At 38.9% G+C, this 20954-nt stretch overlaps 1 protein-coding gene across 2 annotated transcripts; it reads left to right on the forward strand.

Annotated features, from left to right (window-relative positions):
- Nucleotides 1-724: 724 nt before the first annotated feature.
- LOC104607530 (altered inheritance of mitochondria protein) lies at nucleotides 725-20954 on the forward strand. 2 transcript variants are annotated; one of them, XM_010273191.3, is made up of 5 exons: nucleotides 732-1067; nucleotides 7025-7194; nucleotides 7650-7713; nucleotides 20375-20444; nucleotides 20550-20954. In XM_010273191.3, the coding sequence occupies exons 1-5, from the start codon at nucleotides 911-913 to the stop codon at nucleotides 20668-20670; spliced, it is 582 nt and encodes a 193-aa protein (XP_010271493.1). In that variant the 5' UTR covers nucleotides 732-910; the 3' UTR covers nucleotides 20671-20954. The 2 variants fall into 2 exon arrangements, with proteins under 2 accessions (XP_088744096.1, XP_010271493.1); XM_088887970.1 differs by lacking the exons at nucleotides 20375-20444; nucleotides 20550-20954 and adding an exon at nucleotides 19060-20353 and having other exon boundaries at nucleotides 725-1067.

The raw sequence follows: 20954 nt of genomic DNA on the forward strand, positions 1-20954 counted from the left end.
ATTTAAATGTATTGTTGAAATAATGTAAAATAAATTCAAAAAGTATTGGGCGAACATTTCTCATATTTATTGCTTAGCTACAATATTAGATCATAAGATTATGAAAGATGGTTTAGATATTTTACTTGAAACATATTGCGTAAATATGAATATTGAAGTTATAAATAAAAAAGAAGAAATTAATAGTTTATTATTTAAAATATATAATTTATATGAATACGAAAATAACATGGAATAAGAAATCTACAACTTGTACAAGTGCATATTCCACTTCTAAAACTAGTATCGGTAGTGGAAAAGAAAAATTCTGGTCTCTAATAAGCAAGAGGCATAAATCTGCTACCCCTTCATCAGCAAGCTCATTTAGTGAACCTAATTTTTATTTACAAGAGGTATAATTTTTAATTTTTTGTTTTTTTTTTTAATCAGAACAGACCATCCATTTAAAAAAGTAGACAAACAGATGATTCGACCCAATAACCGGTCCCAAAAACGATTCCGTGTCCGATCCGATTTTTAAAACCTTTCTTTAAATACATTTGACAAAAATATAAAATTTTGTTAATGTTGTCGAACATCCTCTAAGGAGACGACGTGTATACGAGTTTCTCAGCTTAAACCGGCAGAGAGGTAAAAATGTAAAATAGATGTACGAAAAATACAATGGAGACCTAGATAGAAATGAGGCCTTAATGTGATATTCTCTAAATAAAATAAGATTAATCGGATTCGGACCCCTTCCAGTTTTCAGGTGACATCCAGAGTCCAGACCATTTCCCCCCTCCAATGGCAAAATTTTGGCAGTAGCTGCGGAGGTACTCCATCAGAACAAGAGATAGGATCGTATAATTTGCCCAACGAAGCCAGATAGGCGGAGAGACAGAGAGAGAACGAAGCAGCTTGAAAAGCGATGGCGGTGGGTAAGGAAGACGAAGGTGACCAAAACCAAATCCAGGCAAAGGGAATGAAGGGAAAGTCATGCAAAGGATGTCTCTATTACTCGTCGATTCTTAAATCGAAATCTCGCAATCCTCGCTGTGTCGGCGTTAGCAGAACTCTTCAACAAGGTCTCTCTCTCTCCCTCCTTTTTTTGGTGTTTTTAGGAATTGGGGTTTTTCCATTTTCCTGATGTTCTTTTTCTGTCTATTTGATCGGCTAAAAAGAGATTGAAGATTTCCTGGTATGTAAAGATTGTAACTTTCTTTCTCACATTTATGTGGTTCAGTGCCTTTTTTTGTCTTGTTAATTCATGCATCCTATTGATGATTGTGCTTTTTTTTCCCGGAAAAATTTTTGTTATAGTTTGATCTACTTTATTTTCCTTAGATACGTCAAAGCGGTTTGTTCCGAATTGTAGATTTAATGATGGTGTGGTTTTGAATGTAAAGGCATGCTTCTCTGTTCCTTTTTTCTATGTTTATTGAGGGATTATAACTTGTTATTTTATTCGCCAAGATGATCTGAATCTATACATACATTGGTTGTATTCACTAATGCGTAAAGAACTGCCGGTGCTGCTGTAAACAAGAGGGTCTCAGAGTTAGTTCTCTGTTAAAAGAACAGAAAGTCATAAATAATTCTCTCACCGATGATCAGCCGCTAGCCTCAATAAACAGCTTAGTTGCTCCTTTCCTTTAGATCTACTGCAGTCGCTTTGTAAGATGGGATTTGGTTGTACTACATACTTTTCAGAACAAATCAGTATATTAGTGAGGAGTGTATTGCACAAAAGGGTGACCAATGGACCTTCTATGTGGTACACCTGACATTATACCCAAGAAGTGTTGCACAGACTGTGAATATAACTCTGTTCTAGCATCCTATTTTCTTTTTTTATTCTTATTTACATTCATTTTGATAAGTTTTAGTCTTATTTACATTCTTTGCATACAATATTGATCAGTAGCATTAGTAGAACATTCATTAAACTTTAGGAAGATACAACCTCATTTTCTTCTTGGTTTATGTTGGTGGAGGAATAATTTTTTATTTCTGCAAGATGATATGAGATTGTACTCGTACATTCTCTCTGTTGATCATTGAAAATTGAGTGGTCTTGTCTGTTGACACATGACTGTTAGAAGTCTTGGCTTATGCAGCAGTTCAAATAAGATGATCTGTCCACTACTACATTCATGAAAGCTGATTCATGGTATGTGCATGTTGTTTAAGAAAGAATTGGGACAATTGTCAGGTCTAGTATCAATATCTATTTTCTCACTGCATAATATGAGGATCTGGAGGAATCAGGGACGTTTTTCCCGATCCTTGTTTTCTCTATTAGGAGTTTTCTTCTGACATGGATCATGGATGAGTATTTCATTTTTCAAAAGAGGAAAGTTTCTTTTAAAAATGATAGGGATGGAAGGAAGTTTAGTGAAAAATATTTGGTCTCTATTTGATGACATAGCTTTAGAAGGGAATTTACTGAAAATGTTTGGTCTCTATTAATGTATTGTACATTCATATTAAAGTGGACTTGAAATGGCTTTGGTATTGTGTTTCATGACTCATGTGAATAGCCTATAATCCTTGAGTAAAATATTCAACTCTTAAATTGACTTTGCTAACAAAATATGTCAATTGTATATGGATATATGCATATATATTGTAATAGTCAGATTTGTATTAAACTCGGTGGATCCATATTTAATCCCATTTTAAACATCTCTGATTTGGATTACCTTAATCAGATTGAACCTGGACAAATGGATACTGTTTGTAGCCCTAGCCTGTGAAGACATTCCCAAGACCTTGATTCCTCGTTTGGACATTCCCAAGACCTTGATTCCTCGTTTGGACATTCCCAAGACCTAAACCCCCATTCTTTCTGCTTCTACAAACAATCTCCCAATTGACTCTATGGTCCTTCTTCTCCTACCCTAGCTCCCACAAAAAGTCCCTCATCAAATTTTCTATTCTTCTGCCCACTCCCACTGGAATTCTAAATACAGAGAGAAAATACACAGGTAAGTTTGTCAAAGTGAACCTAATCAAAGTGATTCTCCCTCCCAAGGAAAGGTAATTTTTGTTCCATGTGGCCAACCTTTTGGTAAATCTGTCTACCACAGGGTTCCAAAAACTAGTATTTCTAGAGTTATTTTTTTTTTATCGATAACAGAAACTTTATCAAGAATTAAGAAGCTTTAAGTACAAAAAAGGGGAAGATAAAGAGTCTTATCTCCCCATCAGAAAATTACAATGAAAGAAGATTAAAAAATAGCCCAAGGGAGTCCCAGATATTTCATTGGCCACTGAGAAATCTCACATCCCAATATGGAAGCATATTCCTGTATCTCTATCTCACTCATGTTGACCCCCCACCACACAACTCTTGCTGAAATTTATTTTGAGATTTGACACCCTTTCTGATAACTGTACTACCAGCTTCAGATTCCTAACCCTGCTAATATCATCCCATTCACAAAACAAAATGGTATCATCAGCAAACTGAAGATACATCAGCTCTGTCAATTAGCTTCCTAAGTACCTCCACAATCATAGGAAACAGGAAAGGGGTGAGAGGGTCACCTTGTTTAATACCTTTGATGGCTGGGAAATGATCCACCACTGTTCCATTCACCAGGACTGAATAATGACAAGATCAAGACAACCCTCAATCCACTTACACCACTTCTCACCAAATCCAAAGTTCCTTAAAACCTCCAAAAGGAAGGACCATTCCACCAGATCATACACCTTTTCCAAATCAAGTTTACACACTACCCCTTTCTTTCCATTCCTTCTGTAGTCCTCCAAGCTTTCATTGGCTGTAAGGATTTGATCAATGATTTGTATATCCCCAACTAAAGCCCCTTGATTCAAAGATATTAAGGAAGGAAGCACTTCTCTAAATTTTCGGGAGAGAACCTTGGCAATTATCTCATAGAGGCTATTCACCAAACTGATGGGTCTAAAATCACTTGGGTGAATTGCATCCGGCTTCTTAGGAATAAGAGCAATAAAAAGTAGAATTCACCCCCAGGTTAATCACACCTCTTCCAAAAAACTCATTAAACACCTTTTGAGTGTCCAACTTTAGGAACTCCCAACAGTCCTGATAAAAGTAGATTTCAGGATTTCTCTTAAATTCCAAAAATTTTCTGTAACTTGATTTTTTTTTTGTTTAGTAACAGAAGTATATTTGATATGTAGAAGGGCTGCAGATGCTCAAAATGAGATAAAGAAATACAAGGAGATAAAGGAGACACATTGAGCCCCTCCCCCAAAACTATAATGGCCTTCTGCAACCGTACAAAGAGATAGCAGAAATCCCCAAGTTCAGCTAAGGCACTACCCCCACACAAATGCAAAGAGAACATTTATTGCTACTGCAAACAACAGTTCATGACAGAACAATGGTGGCATAGCCCAAGGTGTCCCAGCTTTGTAGCTCAGCTACCAAGAGAAAGACCACAAGCAAAAACACCATCTGAGCTATATAGAAGCAGACTACCACACTAACCTTTCTGTGGACCTCTAGCAGCAGATTTATATTTCCCTGCATCCCCTTCTAGGCCTTTATCCCTTACGTTCTGAAATAATTCATTTAATGTTCCCTTTCCCTTATTGATAAAAAAAATGTTCCCTTTCCCTTGTCAGCAGTTAGCCTCAAAAACCCCTTTCTCTGTAAGGGTGTTGTTGTCTTCTAATTCAATCCTCTTTTACTCTCTTCACTAATGTTTTTCTGCCTCAGTTAATAGGTGATCTTGCTGAAGCACTAGAAATTTAGTCAAAAGATGAGTGGAAGTGAGAGATAACATTGGCAGTACTTGCTAGAAGTCCATTTTGAAAATTTAACTAGAAAATGGTTATTTTTCTGAGATTATACCAGTCCAGATTTGAAATTTTTCCTTAAATACTTTCTAGACAACCGAACAATTTTGATGATGCATCCCCCACTGGATATTCTGTATTTGTTTTTAGCCTATTTGGTTCCAATACTGACAAGGGAAAAACTCATGTAGTAATTGTACTACAGCTGCTTTTTTTTGGAGTATTTGGGGTGAACAAAATGTGTATGTTGAGATGAATGAGTTGAAAAACTAGAAAGGATCTTCAAAACTGGGTTGCTGTGGTCAAGGGTCTTCAAAACTCAGTCCTCAGCTCTCAGTTGAGATCTAGGGACCTTCTTGAGTTATGATATAATGCAGTTTGATCTAGTGTGTTTGGCTCCTTGTCTTTGGGGACCTCTGTTGTAATTTGCTGTTCTATTAATAAAATTTTACCTCACCTTTTCTCAAAAAAAAAAAAAAAACTAGAAAGGTTTGGGCCATAACTGAAGTCATTTGAAGGAACCTAGGAGTAGCTCCAATAGGTGCTAAAAATGAGAGAAAGTAGAATAAGATGGTTTGTTCACGTGCATAAAAGACCAATGACTGCACTAAGAAGTGATCTATTGCAAGTTGAGGTGGCTAGGAGGGCTAGGGACAGACCAAAAAGGACATGGACCAAAGTAGTAAGAAATGATTTAAGCGCTCATAATTTAACAACGAATATGGTATTAAACAGAACGGACTGGAAAAACAGGATTCATGTTGCCGACCCCATATAGTTGGGATAAGGCTTAGATGATGATTATGATTTGGGGTGAACAAAATGCTGTACTTTTTGAAGACAAAGAACAAGAAGTTAATATGATGAACAACTTGACCACTGCAGGAGTTTATACTTGGTGATGATTAGAGAAGAGGAATTCATAGGAGTCTCAATGTATTCTTTTGACAGGTTGGCAGATACTTGCTAGTTTTGCTCCCATAAGACAGGTGGGAATAACAACTTGGATAGCTCTGGAAGTATGCAGCATGAAACTGAACTCTGACAGGTGCTGTTTGGATAACCTGGTTCTTCTGGAACTTGGGATCTTTAGAGATCATGCTGGAAATATTCTGCTTAGTTACTAAGGTCCTGTTGGTGAAGGAACATCCTGAAGGGCTAAATTGTCAGCACTCCTCCAAGGGTTAAAGATAGCCTTCTCTATCGGATGGCATAATTTTAAAGTTGAAGAGAACTTCACTTATCAAAAAAAAAAAAGTGTAAGAGGACTTCCAAGTGATTGTTTTATGGTTTTATTAGAAACAGTTATCCTTGAGCCCTAAGGTTCTCTTTAAGAGAAACAAAAGAGTTGTGAAGAAGCTTAATTGCTCATTTGGGTATCTGGTGGTGGGGCGTCTGCCTTGTAATTTTGTGGTGTTTTCAAATTGCCATGGTATAGCTAGTTTAGTGCTGCTGGTGTTCGTTTTGAGTTCCTACACGTGGATGCTGAGCAATCTGTATTTCACAGGGTCAAATTTCCTTTCAGGAGGCTACTGCTTTTGGCAGATGACTTAATCTGTTGCAATTTAGTTTATTACCTATTATGTATTTAACCTACCAGAAAGATGCGCTATTGATCAGTTCCTGAATCAACATTCCTCAAGTCATTTTCTGCTTCAATTTTTGGATTTTTTTTTTCAAGTTCTGAACTGAAAGGCCATTGTATGATTTTGTCAAGTATTTTGTTAAGAATATTTTAGAAATCTATGCTTTTTGATGCCATACACCTGGGCTCAATACCTTTCTTCACCCACTGACTAGTTTAACATTGACTTATCTGGTCTTTCAATTTAGACATCATACAACTTTCAATTTCAATATCTTAAGCTTCACATTTCTACTAAAATCTAAATGGGAAAAGCATTCTGAAAATTATAATTTCTTATAGAGTTGGTTAGTGACAAAGAAATGGGGAATAATACAAAGCTTTGCTAATTTTTGATGATAAATAATTTGATTCATTCTTCAGTGTTTCATTTTGAAGTGTAGTTGCTACTGAATTATTTACTTGTGTACCAGTATGCATCTTACGTTGTAGGATACCCTTTTCCTAATTAATTTTTTTTCTATGGGAAAACTTATCTACTGCAACTTTGCTAGGCAGTTGTACTTCTTTTCTTTCTTTATCAACCAAATCCCTTTGATCTGTTACTTATCCACCCAATATATTTCCAACTACCATTTCCTGATTTTTGAAGTTTATGAACAGTGCCTGGCTACATTGTGGGAGAATCTGAAATGGAAGCTTCTAAAGAGGGGCGTGGTCTTACAGATTTCAAGTATGCTTGTGTTGGTTATTCTGTATACTTGGAAGGAAAAGATGCTTCAACAGATTCAAAAGAGAAACAGGCAGAATTGCCATTCTGTGTTGGTATAGAGGTTACTATCTCCATGGATGTTTCACTTCAACTTTGGACTATGTCAATATTTGACATCTTAATACCAAATTTCTAATTAGTGGTGCATCATGATTATTGTTGTTTCCATTGTATGTTCCAAATATACTATGGTGACTAATCAACCATTGGCACACACACACACAAAAAAAAGAGCCTGTTTGCTTTTATCAATCTATAATTGTTTCTGTTGTCAAGTTTTATTTATTATTGTTGTTGGATTTTTCCTGGTGGGGATTTATATTTTCTAATTTAGCTAATCTTGTTGATTCTTATGTGTGTAGTATTATCGTAATTTCTGGTGACGATGTGCTGTATAAGAACTTCTAGGATTTCTTGCTATGCAACCTGAATTAGATATCTCATGGTTTTTGTCTCATGTTGTTGTGTTACTTATTTCACCATATTCTTAACTCCCATGAATATATTTTGCTGCAGCTTTTGGTGGATAAAAGACCTTCAACTGCTGACCATGCTCCTGTTCATACTCACAACAGAGAAGGTAATAAAAAACCATCTTATATATTTACGTTAGTTGTGATATTTGCTTTGTGAGAACTTCTGCAACTTAGTGGCTAAGAAACTTTTTCTTTTCATGAATTTCTATTTGTAACTGGTTACACTCTCAGCATGGATGTGTTTATATATTCAAGATTTCCTTAAGTATAAGCCAAAAAATCATTAATTGTATATTTGCTTTTTGAATAACAAAATTTCTATTTCTATCAAGAGGGGAAGTCTCACCGTCTCAGAATGATGTATAAGATAAGAGTTTTCATTGGGAGTGGGGGCACTAAAATAACCGGCTCTACAGTTTTTTCCCTAGTTAAGTGTGCTATAGACTGACACCATGGCACATTTGTTTCTACTCTCAAAGACGCCAAAATGATGCAGTAGTGTGTGTATGGTTAGACCAAATATGATATGCTTTTTAAGCATTGGGAGGTTAGATCTGAAATTGAAGAAGAGTGACTGTAAATAGCTATGGCCTCATTCCCAGCTATCAAGAAAGATTGAATAGACAATTTAGGGAATATGGAAGTGAGGCCGGCCACCTCATCAACCAACTAAGGCTTGTTAGCTAGGAGTGTAGTTTAAGTCAGATCAAAAAATCTTTTTTTTTTGATAGGTACTGAAAAAATCTAAATCAAAATCTGCTTAGATCTGAATTTTCAATGGCTGTTTTACTTTTATAATTTCTGTGAAGTTCTATATAGTAGTGTTTAAGAGTGTTTTAATTATTTCCTTTTAAGCATTGATGGACCTAGTATTAGTGTTTAAGAGTGTTTTGTTCAGTGTTAGTTTGTGGGATCAACTTGTCATATAGTAGCCATTAGCCAATATTCTTTTTTATTTTCTTTTCTTGAAGTTGAAATACAGTCAGGAGAAGTGTTTAAGATCTTAAATAGTAGACCTATAAGTGGGCTAGACAAGGGGTTCATGGGGAACAATTGTTTTGGGCTCATTTGTAATTAATGCCATAAAGGAATAGACATTACAATATGACCTATAAGTGGGGAACTTTATACCTTGCAAAATACATTCTTCATTCTTAAATAGCAATAAAGTTTTATTATCAATCAAAATAAGTGTCTAAGATCTTTCCCTGCCCTTCTGTTTCTTGCAACCCGATCTGATTTCTCCTTGGTCTTGCTATTACATGCAATTTTTGAAAGGCTCTTGATTAGTTCTTGATGTAGTTTCAGAATGTTTCTTATTTCTTGACATATCTCTTTAGAAATGACAATTGTGATGGTGCTAAGATAGGCAACAGGAGAATGCCTTGACTGCATATTACATACGTGCTTTGAGGATCAGGATTCAGGAGTTCCTACTGAACCAGTACACATGAAATCTTCATACCCTAAAAAGCATCATGATGGTTAGTTCATGTCCAATTGGGTTTCCTACATGGAAATAATGACAAAAAAGGACTTGTTATGACTGATAAGTTGAGAAGCAAATTATAAGTAGACTGATATTTATAAAATAGTTAAATGATCAATGAAAAGTAAAAAATAAAAGGGGGTCAAGCCCCTATTTCACAAATGAAGATCAAGGGATGATGCAGGGGCCAATCTAGGTGTGATCATAGATGGACCTGGGCTTAGCACCTAGTGGATGGTATCAGGGGGTTAACCTAGGCCCAGGCCCATGGACACATAAAATTCTGGGCAGGGTCTGGCTTAAAAATATTGGGTGGAGACCTGGACACAAAACCTAGTCCCAGGCCTGGAAATTAGCAGGCAGGGCAAGACCAGGCTTCTGGGCTGGGCTAGGAATGGTCACCCCTAGGCCAAATCCCTTTTTCCTTCATACAGGGAAGGAGGCAAAGAGAGAAGTGCACATGTCATGTCAAGTGTCCATTGTTTTGTGTGCTCTTATATGTGCACGTTCATGCACACACACACACACACAGTCACACACAATGTTGAAGGGGCAGAGGGAGGGTGCCACTGTTCTTGGTTCATGCCAACTTTGAAAATGGTATGTACCTGGATCAATATTCACCGTCCCTACCAATAAATTCTTTTTTTTTTTGAGCAAAGGTAACTTTTATTAAATTAAAACAGGAACAAGTACATGAGAAAATGTACTGCAAGCTAAAGAAGCTGAGGCAGAATTATAGAGGTAAGCAGAAGTCACTATACAAACTTTCCCTAGAAACCCCTGATTTTGCAAGGCTGTCTGCAACAGTGTTTTGCTCCCTAGGAATCCAGATCAGATTTACATTCAATGACTCTTAAGATATCTCGAGCTTCAGCTAGCAGATGAGCAAGTCTCCAAGGCCCTCCTTCCTTCTCCCTTAGCCTGGCTATCGTATTTGTAGAGTCCCCTTTTATAGTTAAGGAGCAAAAGCCCAGCTGTTTAGCAAGCCGAATTCCTGTAAGTGCTGACAAGACCTGTGCTTTTGTAGCATCAGCTCTCCCAATCGGACCACTATAAGCCCAGCTGATCGCCCTCTCCCCACAGAAGACACCACCAATTCCTGCTTGGCTGGTAGATCCTCGGGCACTACCATCAAAGTGTAGGATCATCCCACCTTCTTTCCTAATAAGGCTTCTCATGGTCGATTCAGATCTAGGAGAGGATTGCGGGATGGCTGGAAGGTTACTTTGGAGGTCATTTAGAGACAGACCTTTGAAAGCTTCAGAATTAACCACCCAAAGGTTACAGAGGAAAGTTATGTAAGAGATTAGGTCTTCCACATTTCTGAATTTGTTTTCAAAGGTTCTGTTGTTCCTTTCTTCCCAAATACCCCAAAGGACTGCATGTGTCACTGTACTCCAATATACCCTTCCTCTTTTTCCTAGACCTTTGCCTTTCCACTGCCACAGGAGGTCCACTACCTTCTCAGGGAAAACCCAGTTGTAACCAACTAAGTTTAGGAAGAAACACCAAACCTTCCTAGTGACAGGGCAGTGGAGAAGAGTGTGATTAGCTGTTTCACCATCACCAAGGCAGAGAGGACAGACATGAGGGGAGATACATAACCTTCCTCTAAGCTTTTTTTTTGTATTAAATCACAAGTATTTATTTTCTTCAAGCAGGCTTCCCAGACAAAGAAAGAAACTCTAGGGGGATGTGGTCTCCAAACGTTCTTAACCGGGAAGGGAGTGATCTGATCTTCTGAAACTAGAGCCTTAAAAAAGGAGTTAGTTTAGAACTTGCTGGCAGGGTTAAGTTTCCAGATCCTTTGGTCAGGGGAGGCCGGGGAGATGTAAACCTCACTTAGAGAGTTTAGCAAGTTTGCTATTTCAGCAAGCTCTATCTCTCTTAGAGGCCTTCTAAGGTTCAGATTCCAACTGATTCCTGAGGGAGAGTGACTGAGGCTATAGGCTACCGTGGCTTTGCAAGGGTGTCCTCTCCCCACCATAAATCAGTCCAGAATTTGGTTCTATTCCCATTTCCCACCTGGTATCTTATAGAATCAATAAAGAGGTCATAAACAGAAGAAATACCTTCCCAATGGTTAGAGGCTTTAACTCAGTTTGGGTGGACCTTGCTATCCCAACCATTGGCGTGTCTTCCGTACTTGCTCTTAATGATTTTTGTACACAACTTTTCCGTCCCCAAGGGGAACCTCCACAACCACTTTCCAAGCAGAGCTAGGTTCCTTTCTTTGATACGTCCTAGCCCCAAACCACCAAGGTTCTTGGGCTTATACACCTGATTCCATGAAACTAGATGACCCTTCTTTTTGCCGCCTCCTTCCCATAGGAAATCCCGCTGAAGCTTCTCAATCTTTCTTTTTACTTTGCCCGGGATACTGAAAACCGACAAGTAATAGGTTGGCAAATCGGCAAGGGAAGCCTTGATAAGTGTGAGTCTACTCCCTTTTGACAGGTAGCTTTTCTTTCATGTAGCCAGTCTTCTCTCGCGTTTTTCTACCACTGGATCCCAAAAACTTTGACTCCTTGGATTCCCACCAAGAGGCATTCCCAAATAGGTGATAGGAAGTTTCTCCAATTTACAACCTAACAGCTCCTTGAACCTTTCTAGCAGAGAGCCATTTACATTTATGCCTACAATACTGCTTTTGTTGAAGTTAATTCTAAGCCCAGTCACCAGCTCAAAAATATTTAATACCCTTTTTAGGTTGGAAATGTTTTCCCAATCCGCCTCCAAGAACAAGATTATGTCATCTGCAAACATCAAAGTAGGGGGGAGAGAGGGCACCCTTGTCTCAGGCCCCTGTCTGCATTAAAATAGCCAGTCGTCTCTCCATTTATTAGGATTGAAAACCAAGCAGAACTTATACACTCTCTAATCCACCTCACCCATCTCCTTCCAAAGCCTCTCAGGTTTAGAATCTCCAATTAGCAGTCCCAATTCACTTTATTGTAGGCCTTTTCTAGATCCAGCTTGATTACTACCCTTGCCTTGCCACTCTGTCTTCTTTCTTCTACACATTCGTTTGCCACAAGTATACTGTCAATAATTTGTCTCCCTTTCACAAAGGCAAATTGGTTGCTTGAAATTAAATCTTTCAGCACCTCCTTTAGTCTAGTCGCCAGAACTTTAGCCACAATTTTGTATAAGCTCCCCACCAAACTGATAGGTTTGAAATCTTTTACTTCCAAGGTCCCCTCTTTCTTTGGAACTAGAGTGATAAAGGTCGAGTTGTTGCCTTTAATCATGATGACTGAAATGTAGAAATCTGAAAACACCTCCAACAGATCAGACTTAATTGTATCCCAACACAATTGAAAGAAAAGGATAGGGAATCCATCTGGACCAGGAGCTTTATCACCATCCATCTTAAACGTTGCTTCCTTAATTTCTTGCTCTTCAAAGCTTCTTTCTAGCCACAACTTTTTGTTCTCCGACAACTTAGGTCCCTCCCAGTTATTCAAAGGAATCCTACAGGACCCATCTTTTGAGTACAAACCTTTGAAAAACTTCTCTATGGTAAGGTTCAAAATATCGATACGCCCGATACGTCCCTATCGGTGTATCGGGCGAATCGATACTGTTTTTTTTTTACTTTTTTATTTTTATATTTTTTTTCTGAAACCAGTTCAGGGGGGCCAGTTTAGGGCTCCTCCACCCCCTGAACTGGTCAGACCCCCTATACACCCACTATAGGGGCGTATCGGATGGGTCCCGGAACGACACGTATCGGCTGATACGGGCCGATACGTGTCGATATTTTGAACCTTGCTCTATGGCTTCTGAAATTTCTCGTTTGTCCTGTGTCTCTCTCTGCCCCATTCTCAGCTTTGAGACATAGTTTTTCCTTCTTCTCCCTGATGCATAACTATGAAAGAACTTTGAATTATTATCTCCTTCCTTCAACCATCTCACTCGAGACCTTTGCCTCCAAAAGATTTCTTCCCTTCTTATAAGCTTTTCCCAATCCTTTTTTAGAGTTTCTCTTCTGCTTCTACCCTCCTCATCCGAAGTCCCCAGTTGCTCTCTTTGGTCCAGATCATCTAGCTCTTGAGTTAGTTTATTTTTGTCTTCCACAAACTTTTTAAACTCCTCTTTACCCCCACACTTTTAGCTTCCCTTTTAAGTGTTTTAACTTCTGCTGAAACCTAAATCCTACCCAACCATCCACTTTGCATTCCTTTCACCATTCAGAAACTTTTTGTCGGAAGTCCTTGCGAGTAGTCCACACCTTTTCCAGATTGAACGATGCCTTTCCTTTCTTGAATACTTCATTCTGTAGAATTACCGGCCAATGATCAGATGTCCAACAAGGCTTAATAGACTGCACACAGTTGGGGTATAATTCCTCCCAGTCATTGGATATGAGAAATCTATCCAGTCTGCTGCTTACTGCACACTCCCGCATATTAGACCAGGTAAAGGAGCCGTTGCTAAGAGGGAGGTCTTTAAGATTGTGTCTAGCAATAAAGTTTGAGAACTCCTTCATGCTTCTTGTTACTCCTATAGTTTGAGCTCTCACTGCAATGCCTCGTGACATTAAAGTCGCCACCAACACACCAAGGCAGGTCCTCTGATTCATGCAAAGAATCCAGTTCTTCCCATAATCTTCCTCTATGTGATGGAGAATTAGGCCCACGCACCCGTCAGAATCCAATTGCTCCTGTCAGAAATGTTTGTGGACAAGATAGAAATGGAAAACTCCCCTTTGTCTACTTCTAATCCAATAATCGCCTCTTCTTTCCAAACAATAAGAATTCCACCTGCTGTTCCCGTTGCTGGGAGATTTGCCCATTTTCTTCCTCTGATTCCCCAAATTGCTTTAATTAACTTTCTGTTAATGACTTCTTTCTTTCTTGTAAAATTACTATGTTAGGGTTTTCCTTCCTTGGGGTATCCTTAACCAAGCTTCTCTTCATAATCCCTCCCAGCCCCCTTGTGTATGACTGCCTTTCCCTTACTTAACCTTTTATCAATACTGATTTCAGGTCCTACTTTTGATTTCTTTCCTTTACTACTTCCCTTTATTTCTCTTTGCTGCTTCAAGCCTGGCCCACTATTCTCTTTGTCGTTGATTATCTTGCAGCTCTTTGCAAATTGAGTGGCTCCTTGATCGCAGAGACTTGTCGACAGTTGGGATAGAATGCCACCTTCACTTGAAACCAAGGTTCTGTCGGCCTGTATCGGTGCTTTGTTTATGCTTTATTTATTTATTTTTTCAAAACCAGTTCAGAGGGGTCAGTTTAAGTGCCGGCTACCCTCTGAACTATGGCCTGACTCGATACACCCCTTGTAGGGGCGTATCGGGAAGGCCCCAATACGATACGTATCGGCCGATACGTAACAATATTTTGAGCCTTGCCTGAAACACAGGAAACAAGGGGATAGGAGCAAGGATCAGAGGTAGAGAAACCAGGAGAAGAAATAGTTGAAGTGTGACAAACTAAGGGGTCAATTGGAGAGCTTGGAAGGGTGATTGCCGCAAGTTCCAGATTTCCTCCTTTCTCTCAGTGTCTGTCTTCAGATTGACTATACTCTAGATTAATTAGCTGCATTGGCTTCAAAATGTCCACACTTCCCCAATTTCCTCTGTTCTCGAACAATACTTGAACTCTTTTCTAGAGCTACCTCCTGACTGTTGACATCTACTTCGGATCAGTATGAACTCAACTCTGAATCAGTCTCCACCTCCAACTCTTACCTCTCTGAACTCGAGCTCCCTGAAGTTAATGGTGTGGGAGGGCGATTAACCCCCCTAACTTCTCCTCCGCTAGAGAGAGGTGTTTCAGGAAAGCCTTCTCCAGAGAGTAGAGGGTTAGCAGGGGTGTTGTCAATCTCGTCAGCTTGAACAAAATGGGCTTTTGTCTTTATTCAGCCCAAACTCTCAGGTCTATTAGGAACTAGAAAAGAGGATCAAGTCTCCCTCTCGGGTCGGGTTTTGTTGGGATTGCCCGTCTGCTTTCAGCTTTCTCTTTCTCCTTGAACAACTTTTTGCTTAAAATTTAAATTTTGAGTGGACTTTCCTTTTCTTCCCCAAGCTTCCTCCACGTTACTGCCAAACTTCCTAAAACAGTCATTGCGCTTGGCTTTGCTTCTTCCCAACGTAATCTCTTCTGTTGCAAGTTGGTCGTGCACCCCACGCAAGTTCACCTGGTTAGTAGTTGGCGATGTGACTCTCCCTAACTTGCCACGTGTGCTGGGCTCGGGTTGGTTAGTTGACTCAGTTTCTTCCTCCCCAGGCTTGATCTTCTTCCTTTCAACCTCGATTGAATAGTGGAACCAAACTTCTCTGTTGAGAATGGGAACTACTCTAGGTATCGTGAACACTCCTCTCCCTTTCACCCTAATCCTGGCAAATCGAAGCTCCTAGAAATCTCTTGTTTGATTGTCAATAACCTCCAATCCCCCACAGAGACTTCCTATTAGGTTAAACGTCTCCACTGTCCACAGATGAAAAGGCTGTATATCACTATCCAACCATCAAAACTCAGATTTGCAAGGTTTTCATTCAGTTTTGGCCACCACCGGTCAATCAACACCTTCTTCCCATACACAAACACTGATCCCAACTTCGCCCACTTGCTGATTGTCTCCTCTGACAGGGCAAACCCCATTGCCTTGTTTGTTTCAAAGGGTTTCAGAGTTAACAGTATCGGGGAATGCAGGTTCGCTGAGATGCCCAGTTCCACGTCTCTCCAACTTACGTCCTCTGGCTTGGTGCATATGAAGGCTGTCTTCCAATTTCCAAACGGGCCAATTCTATGGACCACGGATATGAAAGCTCTTCCTCCAACCACCGTCACTCTACTTCTTCCTTTCTCTAAGCTTGGAAATTCCTCTGTCGATGGGGGAACAACTTCTGGTCTTTCCTTTCTGACGAGAAACCAACTCAAAGTTTTTGACATCGTTTCCCACCCTAAAGTGTTAGCTTCTTCTGGAATAATACAAATGTTTCTTGTTCTTCTCGCTCCTTCCCAAAGGCTTAACCCTATGTATCTTCCCCATCTATTTTCAGCAACTGAAAATGAGGTTATCCTTCCCCTGTCTGCCCGTCTTAACGGTTCAAAAAGTCTATTGCGGTTTTCTAGTAATTTTTCCAAAGCACCTACAATTCAACTTACCTCATCTTATTTAAGAACGATTCTGGACCATGCCCCTCTTCCCCTCTCTGTAATCACCAACACCCCATCCCCTAGAGATCAGCTTGTATCAAGTTTGAATGTTTTGGAGACAATGGCAATACGCCTCCTTTGACCTTTTACATTGGGTAGGCTCATATAACTTCTTGTCATGCCTAATACACCTACTAATAAGTTACCCATATAACTTCTTGTCATGCCTAGGCACTTGCCTTACTGACTGCTGGTTTGCACCTTGTACATTGGGGTAGGCTCATTTTCATGGTCCCACCTGCCCATCTCTAAATGGTCCCCCCAAAGTACTTTGTTGCCTAGGTCTTCACCTATGTGATGCTTTGACAACTATGCTAGAAATTCGAGTTTGTTATAAAGGAAGAAATGGTGATTCTTTTGTCCCTCAGCTGCATTTTGTTTCTACACAAGATGAATGGAAAAAAAATTCAGGATGAAAATTTTGAGCTATATTTATTTTCTTCCCTTTTACAATGAAAATTTCATTTTCCTTGCCTTTTTGCAAAAACAAATTAGAAGAGGTGGAAAACAGACATTTTGCTATGAAAGGCACCGAAGTAACATCTGAAACATTTCAGTCTGAAAATTTTGAGGGAGAAGCAAATACAACCTAGGATAAGCCACATTATGAATTTACGTTCCTCCCTCATTTTATGGCATTTTCATAAAATTGATGCATCCTAGTGATCATCCCATATCCTTAATGCCAGTCTCCAAAGCCTCATCTCTCTTAGAGGCCCCATGGTGCTACCACTTTCTATCTGCATGCTATCACAACCTTAGCCAACAAATAAGCCCTAGTATTAAACTGTTTTAAAATGAAGCTGGTAATAGAAATCTGAATTCCATTAGATGGTTAGACAGATCAAGGGCCTTCTCTCCTCATGTATAACATCTGTTGTAATTAGCAATTCCTCTTGAATTTCCAGAGAAACTATGTTTTTTGCAAATCTAAGGCCAAATAGAAGTGGCATTATTTCTGCCTTGCTAGAATTTGCCTCTCCAATAAAATTTCAAAAATGACTTATCAGAAAAGTATTTGCGTCTCCAATGATCATAGTAAAGGTCCACAGCTCACTCCCCTCCCTATCCAAAACACAACCTCCAATTATAGGGTCTAGAATTCCTTTAGGTGGCATTATTATGAAATCTCATTGTTGCCTATGCTAAAAGAGTTGGTTAACATGCAATGGCTTTACTTATATTTATAAAAAAAAGAGTTTGGTTAACACAATATGGTTGCCAGCACAAGAAGAGCAATGTAAAACGGCCCAAGAATTGTCCTGTTTCCTTTAAAATACTGTAAAGATGATCCTCAAAGATCCTTTGCTTCCCTATTGTGAATTGTGATTTCTTATCTGGGTTGCCTCCCTAAAGGCTTATGACTGGTCAACTGTTAATTCTAAACTCTAAAGTGGCTTGTTTTTTTTCTCTATATTTTTTAATTAAGTCTTAGCTTGTGATTCAAAGGGTCCACACAGGGTTGGGTAAGGGATTCATTCCTGAGAGGGGGAAGGTGTTTGGAACCTTCTCTCTCATTACCTTCTAATGTCAGAACAGTCTTATCATATATAAAAAACTACTAATGTCAGATCAAGCCTTGTTCAAAGAACCACACAGCACCTTGGTTTGCCATATAAAACTTCTTATGGGCACTTGACAGCACCTATAGAGTGCTAAATGGATGTTTGAATAGCTGCACAACTTTGGTGGAGGTCCCTTCTGAATCCACCAAAAAGAGAGTGCTGCTTTCAGATTTAAATTGACTAGTGAATGCACTAGCCTATTAAAAAGTGAGATTATGGTGGTACCGTGGTGGCATAAGGAAACAACATCGATATGGCTTTAGCTACAACTTGAGCAAGTTGCCTTTGAAGTTACTTGGGCCTTTTTATAATAAAAGAAAATTTCAAAATTCATTAAAAGAAAAGAGGAAGAGAGTATACAAGCCTACAAGGAGCATACAGGCTTTGTGTCCCAAAAGAGCTGATGGTTTAATTATTTGACAAAGACTTTCCTTGTGGAAACTTAGATACTTATCCAAAATTTATCTAGCGTACCTCTCTACTTCCTATCTCTACTCTCAATTTCCACTAGTGTAGCCATCTGCTTGGAAAAGTTATGAAGAGATTTTATATGGAAGGAGTTGAAGGATGAAATCAAATATCACTTGGTTGATAGATGGCTTGGTTTGAGGCAGTTGAAAATAGTGAGCACATCTCTTGTAGTGAAGTTGTGGATATTTAATGAAGAATCAACACACTATGATGGAAATTATTGTGGCTGAGTTTGAGTCAAGAGAGGTGGGTGTGCCTTGGCGCAACGGTTGGGTTGCTCCATTGCAACCTGGGTGATCAGGCTTCAAATCTTTGGAGTCTGTGTATCTGCAGGGGTAAGACTGCATACATCTGTCCCTTCCCCAGGCATGCCTTTTTTTATTATTATTATCAAAGGCATCAATTGGTTTGGGTCTTCACTGTTTGATCAGCTTCCTTGATGAAATATATGTTTCATATTGATTAAAAAAAGAGAAAAAGAAGGTAATAAGTGTTTGATGTGAACTGCTCAAGACAAACAATGCTAATAATTAGACCACTATGAGAGCTGATTCTTACCAATTTTGGCTGCATCTCCAAGTTTCTGTTTTGTTATTTGTAAGTTGTAACAGATTAGTCAAGTCTAGCACTCAGAATCCGTTTCTTTACTGTTTTTCTATAAAATAGGACCATAATTGATCTCATTCTGAATTGTATTATTTTGTTGATCAATCATTCTGAATTGTATTATTGATAATGTGTTTTTAGTTCATTCAATTGTTCAGTGGATGGTGGGGTGCTTTCTTTCCCCAGATCAGGCCTTACCTTCTAGCCTCTTGGCATTTGAAAGGTTTCTCTCCTTTTTTTTGGTAAGAGAAAGTTTTCTCTTCTACTTATCAAAAAAAAAAAAAAACAAAAACAAAAACAAAAAGTTTTCTCCTCTAAAGGTAAGATCATTTGGAAGTTGCTACCTCTAGCCCTGTGTTGGGGTGTGTGAAAAAGAAAGGAACAGCCGTGTGTTTGAAGCTGTAGTTGCCCCACCTGAGCTTGTTAATTGTGATTAACAAGATTGAATGGACTCTAGTTTGGTGCACGGGAGTCTAGAAACCTTTTTCTTATACACCTACAGACAGTTTTTTGTATCATTGGAAGTCCGTCATTTTTTTTATATAATACACCTATATGTATACCTTGGTAGGGGAGTCATGGTATACTTGTAAAGATATTCTTGTACATGCTTTTGAGGGTGTCTTGCCCTCCTCTTATTAATAGAAATCATATTATACTTTGCGTATCATCACTAAAAATAGTGTTTAACTATCCGAGAATGGTTTCTGTGCAGTACAAGAATGCCATTAACCATGGTGCAGGACAATGGCGGATGGATTTTGATTATCTGCTTAGCTGATCAATTCATTTTGTGATTTTTTGATTAGTAACAAGTTAAAGCTATTAATGAAGAAAAGGAATCTCATGCCCTAAGCATAGGGGAATGAGAAGTACAAAACTGCCTGCAGTTGACATTCTCTTGATTCTGGATGATATCTATGAAATACCATTACTGAGAATTGATGGTCAACCCTATAGATTTCATCTTTCTTTAGTCAAATTCCTTATTTGGATGTCACAGAGCTCACCCCGTTGTCGGGCTGAGAGCTGTGCCTGATTCTGAGCTACAGTGTATTTGCACTGCCCAAAGGGGAAATAAGAGATAAAATGGGTAAATTGTATGGTAATCGATTTATTTCATTAATAATCATTGCCAATATATAAGCTGGTCATCTGACCATTACAGCCAATAATGAGTAATGATTGGTTACATGATGAAGAAAAAGACAAAAGATGTTATACGTCGTAATGGCAGTCAACGGATCAGGTGTGTGACTGATGCGGCACAATGACGTCCTCGGTAGTAAGGTTGGCTCAAGCTGGAGCGTGTGACAGTGGAGCATGAGCATGATCCATTAGCATTTGATCTGTAGTTGCTGAACATAATAACTGTGATTAATTGTTCTGAACAATATTGACTTGAGATTTCTGTTACTTTTTTTTTGTGGCTAACAAGGAATTTTGTTATTTGAAGATGGCCATGTTTTCCCTCAGCCTCGAACATATAAACCAGCTCATTCCATTGGAGAGGAGTTCTTGAGCAGGCAAGAATGCACAAAGCTATTTTCCTTTAAGCTCTTTGTTTTTTTTTTTTGGGGGGGGGTGGGGGGGGGTGAAGTACACTAAATCCTGAAGCTTGTACCGTGCAGGTTTACCAGAAATGCAAGCCTGGTTGCTTCAGGCGTGGCCAGGAACATGTATAGAGTGGGTAACTATATAAAGGACAATCTTGATGACATACTATATCCTTACCGAAGGCGACCCAAGTAAGGTTGCTGAATCACGGCTGCCATGTACAATAATAAAGGAATGTTGTCAAGATTCCAAGAAGCGGGAAATTAGCCTCGTCTGGTCTAATCATCCAAATTTGCAATTTTTGCTGTTTGCGCTTCTTTCTTTCTTTTTCTATTGTCTATGAAGCAATAATACTGTTGTTTGACATGGGGAAACTGGTGGTTACAATGCATGCCTTGGATGGTTTTATTTGTTTACCCGATCAATATTATAGTTAATGATAACCGACAGTAATAATGACAAATTGCCTTTCTCGTAAA

Source organism: Nelumbo nucifera, chromosome 5 (genome assembly GCF_055504915.1).
Source record: "Nelumbo nucifera cultivar China Antique chromosome 5, China Antique-T2T, whole genome shotgun sequence".
NCBI lineage: Eukaryota > Viridiplantae > Streptophyta > Magnoliopsida > Proteales > Nelumbonaceae > Nelumbo > Nelumbo nucifera.

What these genes read in the sequence shown, in the direction of transcription:
- LOC104607530 (XM_088887970.1), top strand. Translation starts at nt 911, where the DNA reads ATGGCGGTGGGTAAGGAAGACGAAGGTGACCAAAACCAAATCCAGGCA. An exon ending in TAGCAGAACTCTTCAACAAG is followed by an intron (nt 1,068 to 7,024) that starts GTCTCTCTCTCT and finishes GTTTATGAACAG; the next exon opens with TGCCTGGCTACATTGTGGGA. An exon ending in TCATACTCACAACAGAGAAG is followed by an intron (nt 7,714 to 19,059) that starts GTAATAAAAAAC and finishes ATGTGTTTTTAG; the next exon opens with TTCATTCAATTGTTCAGTGG.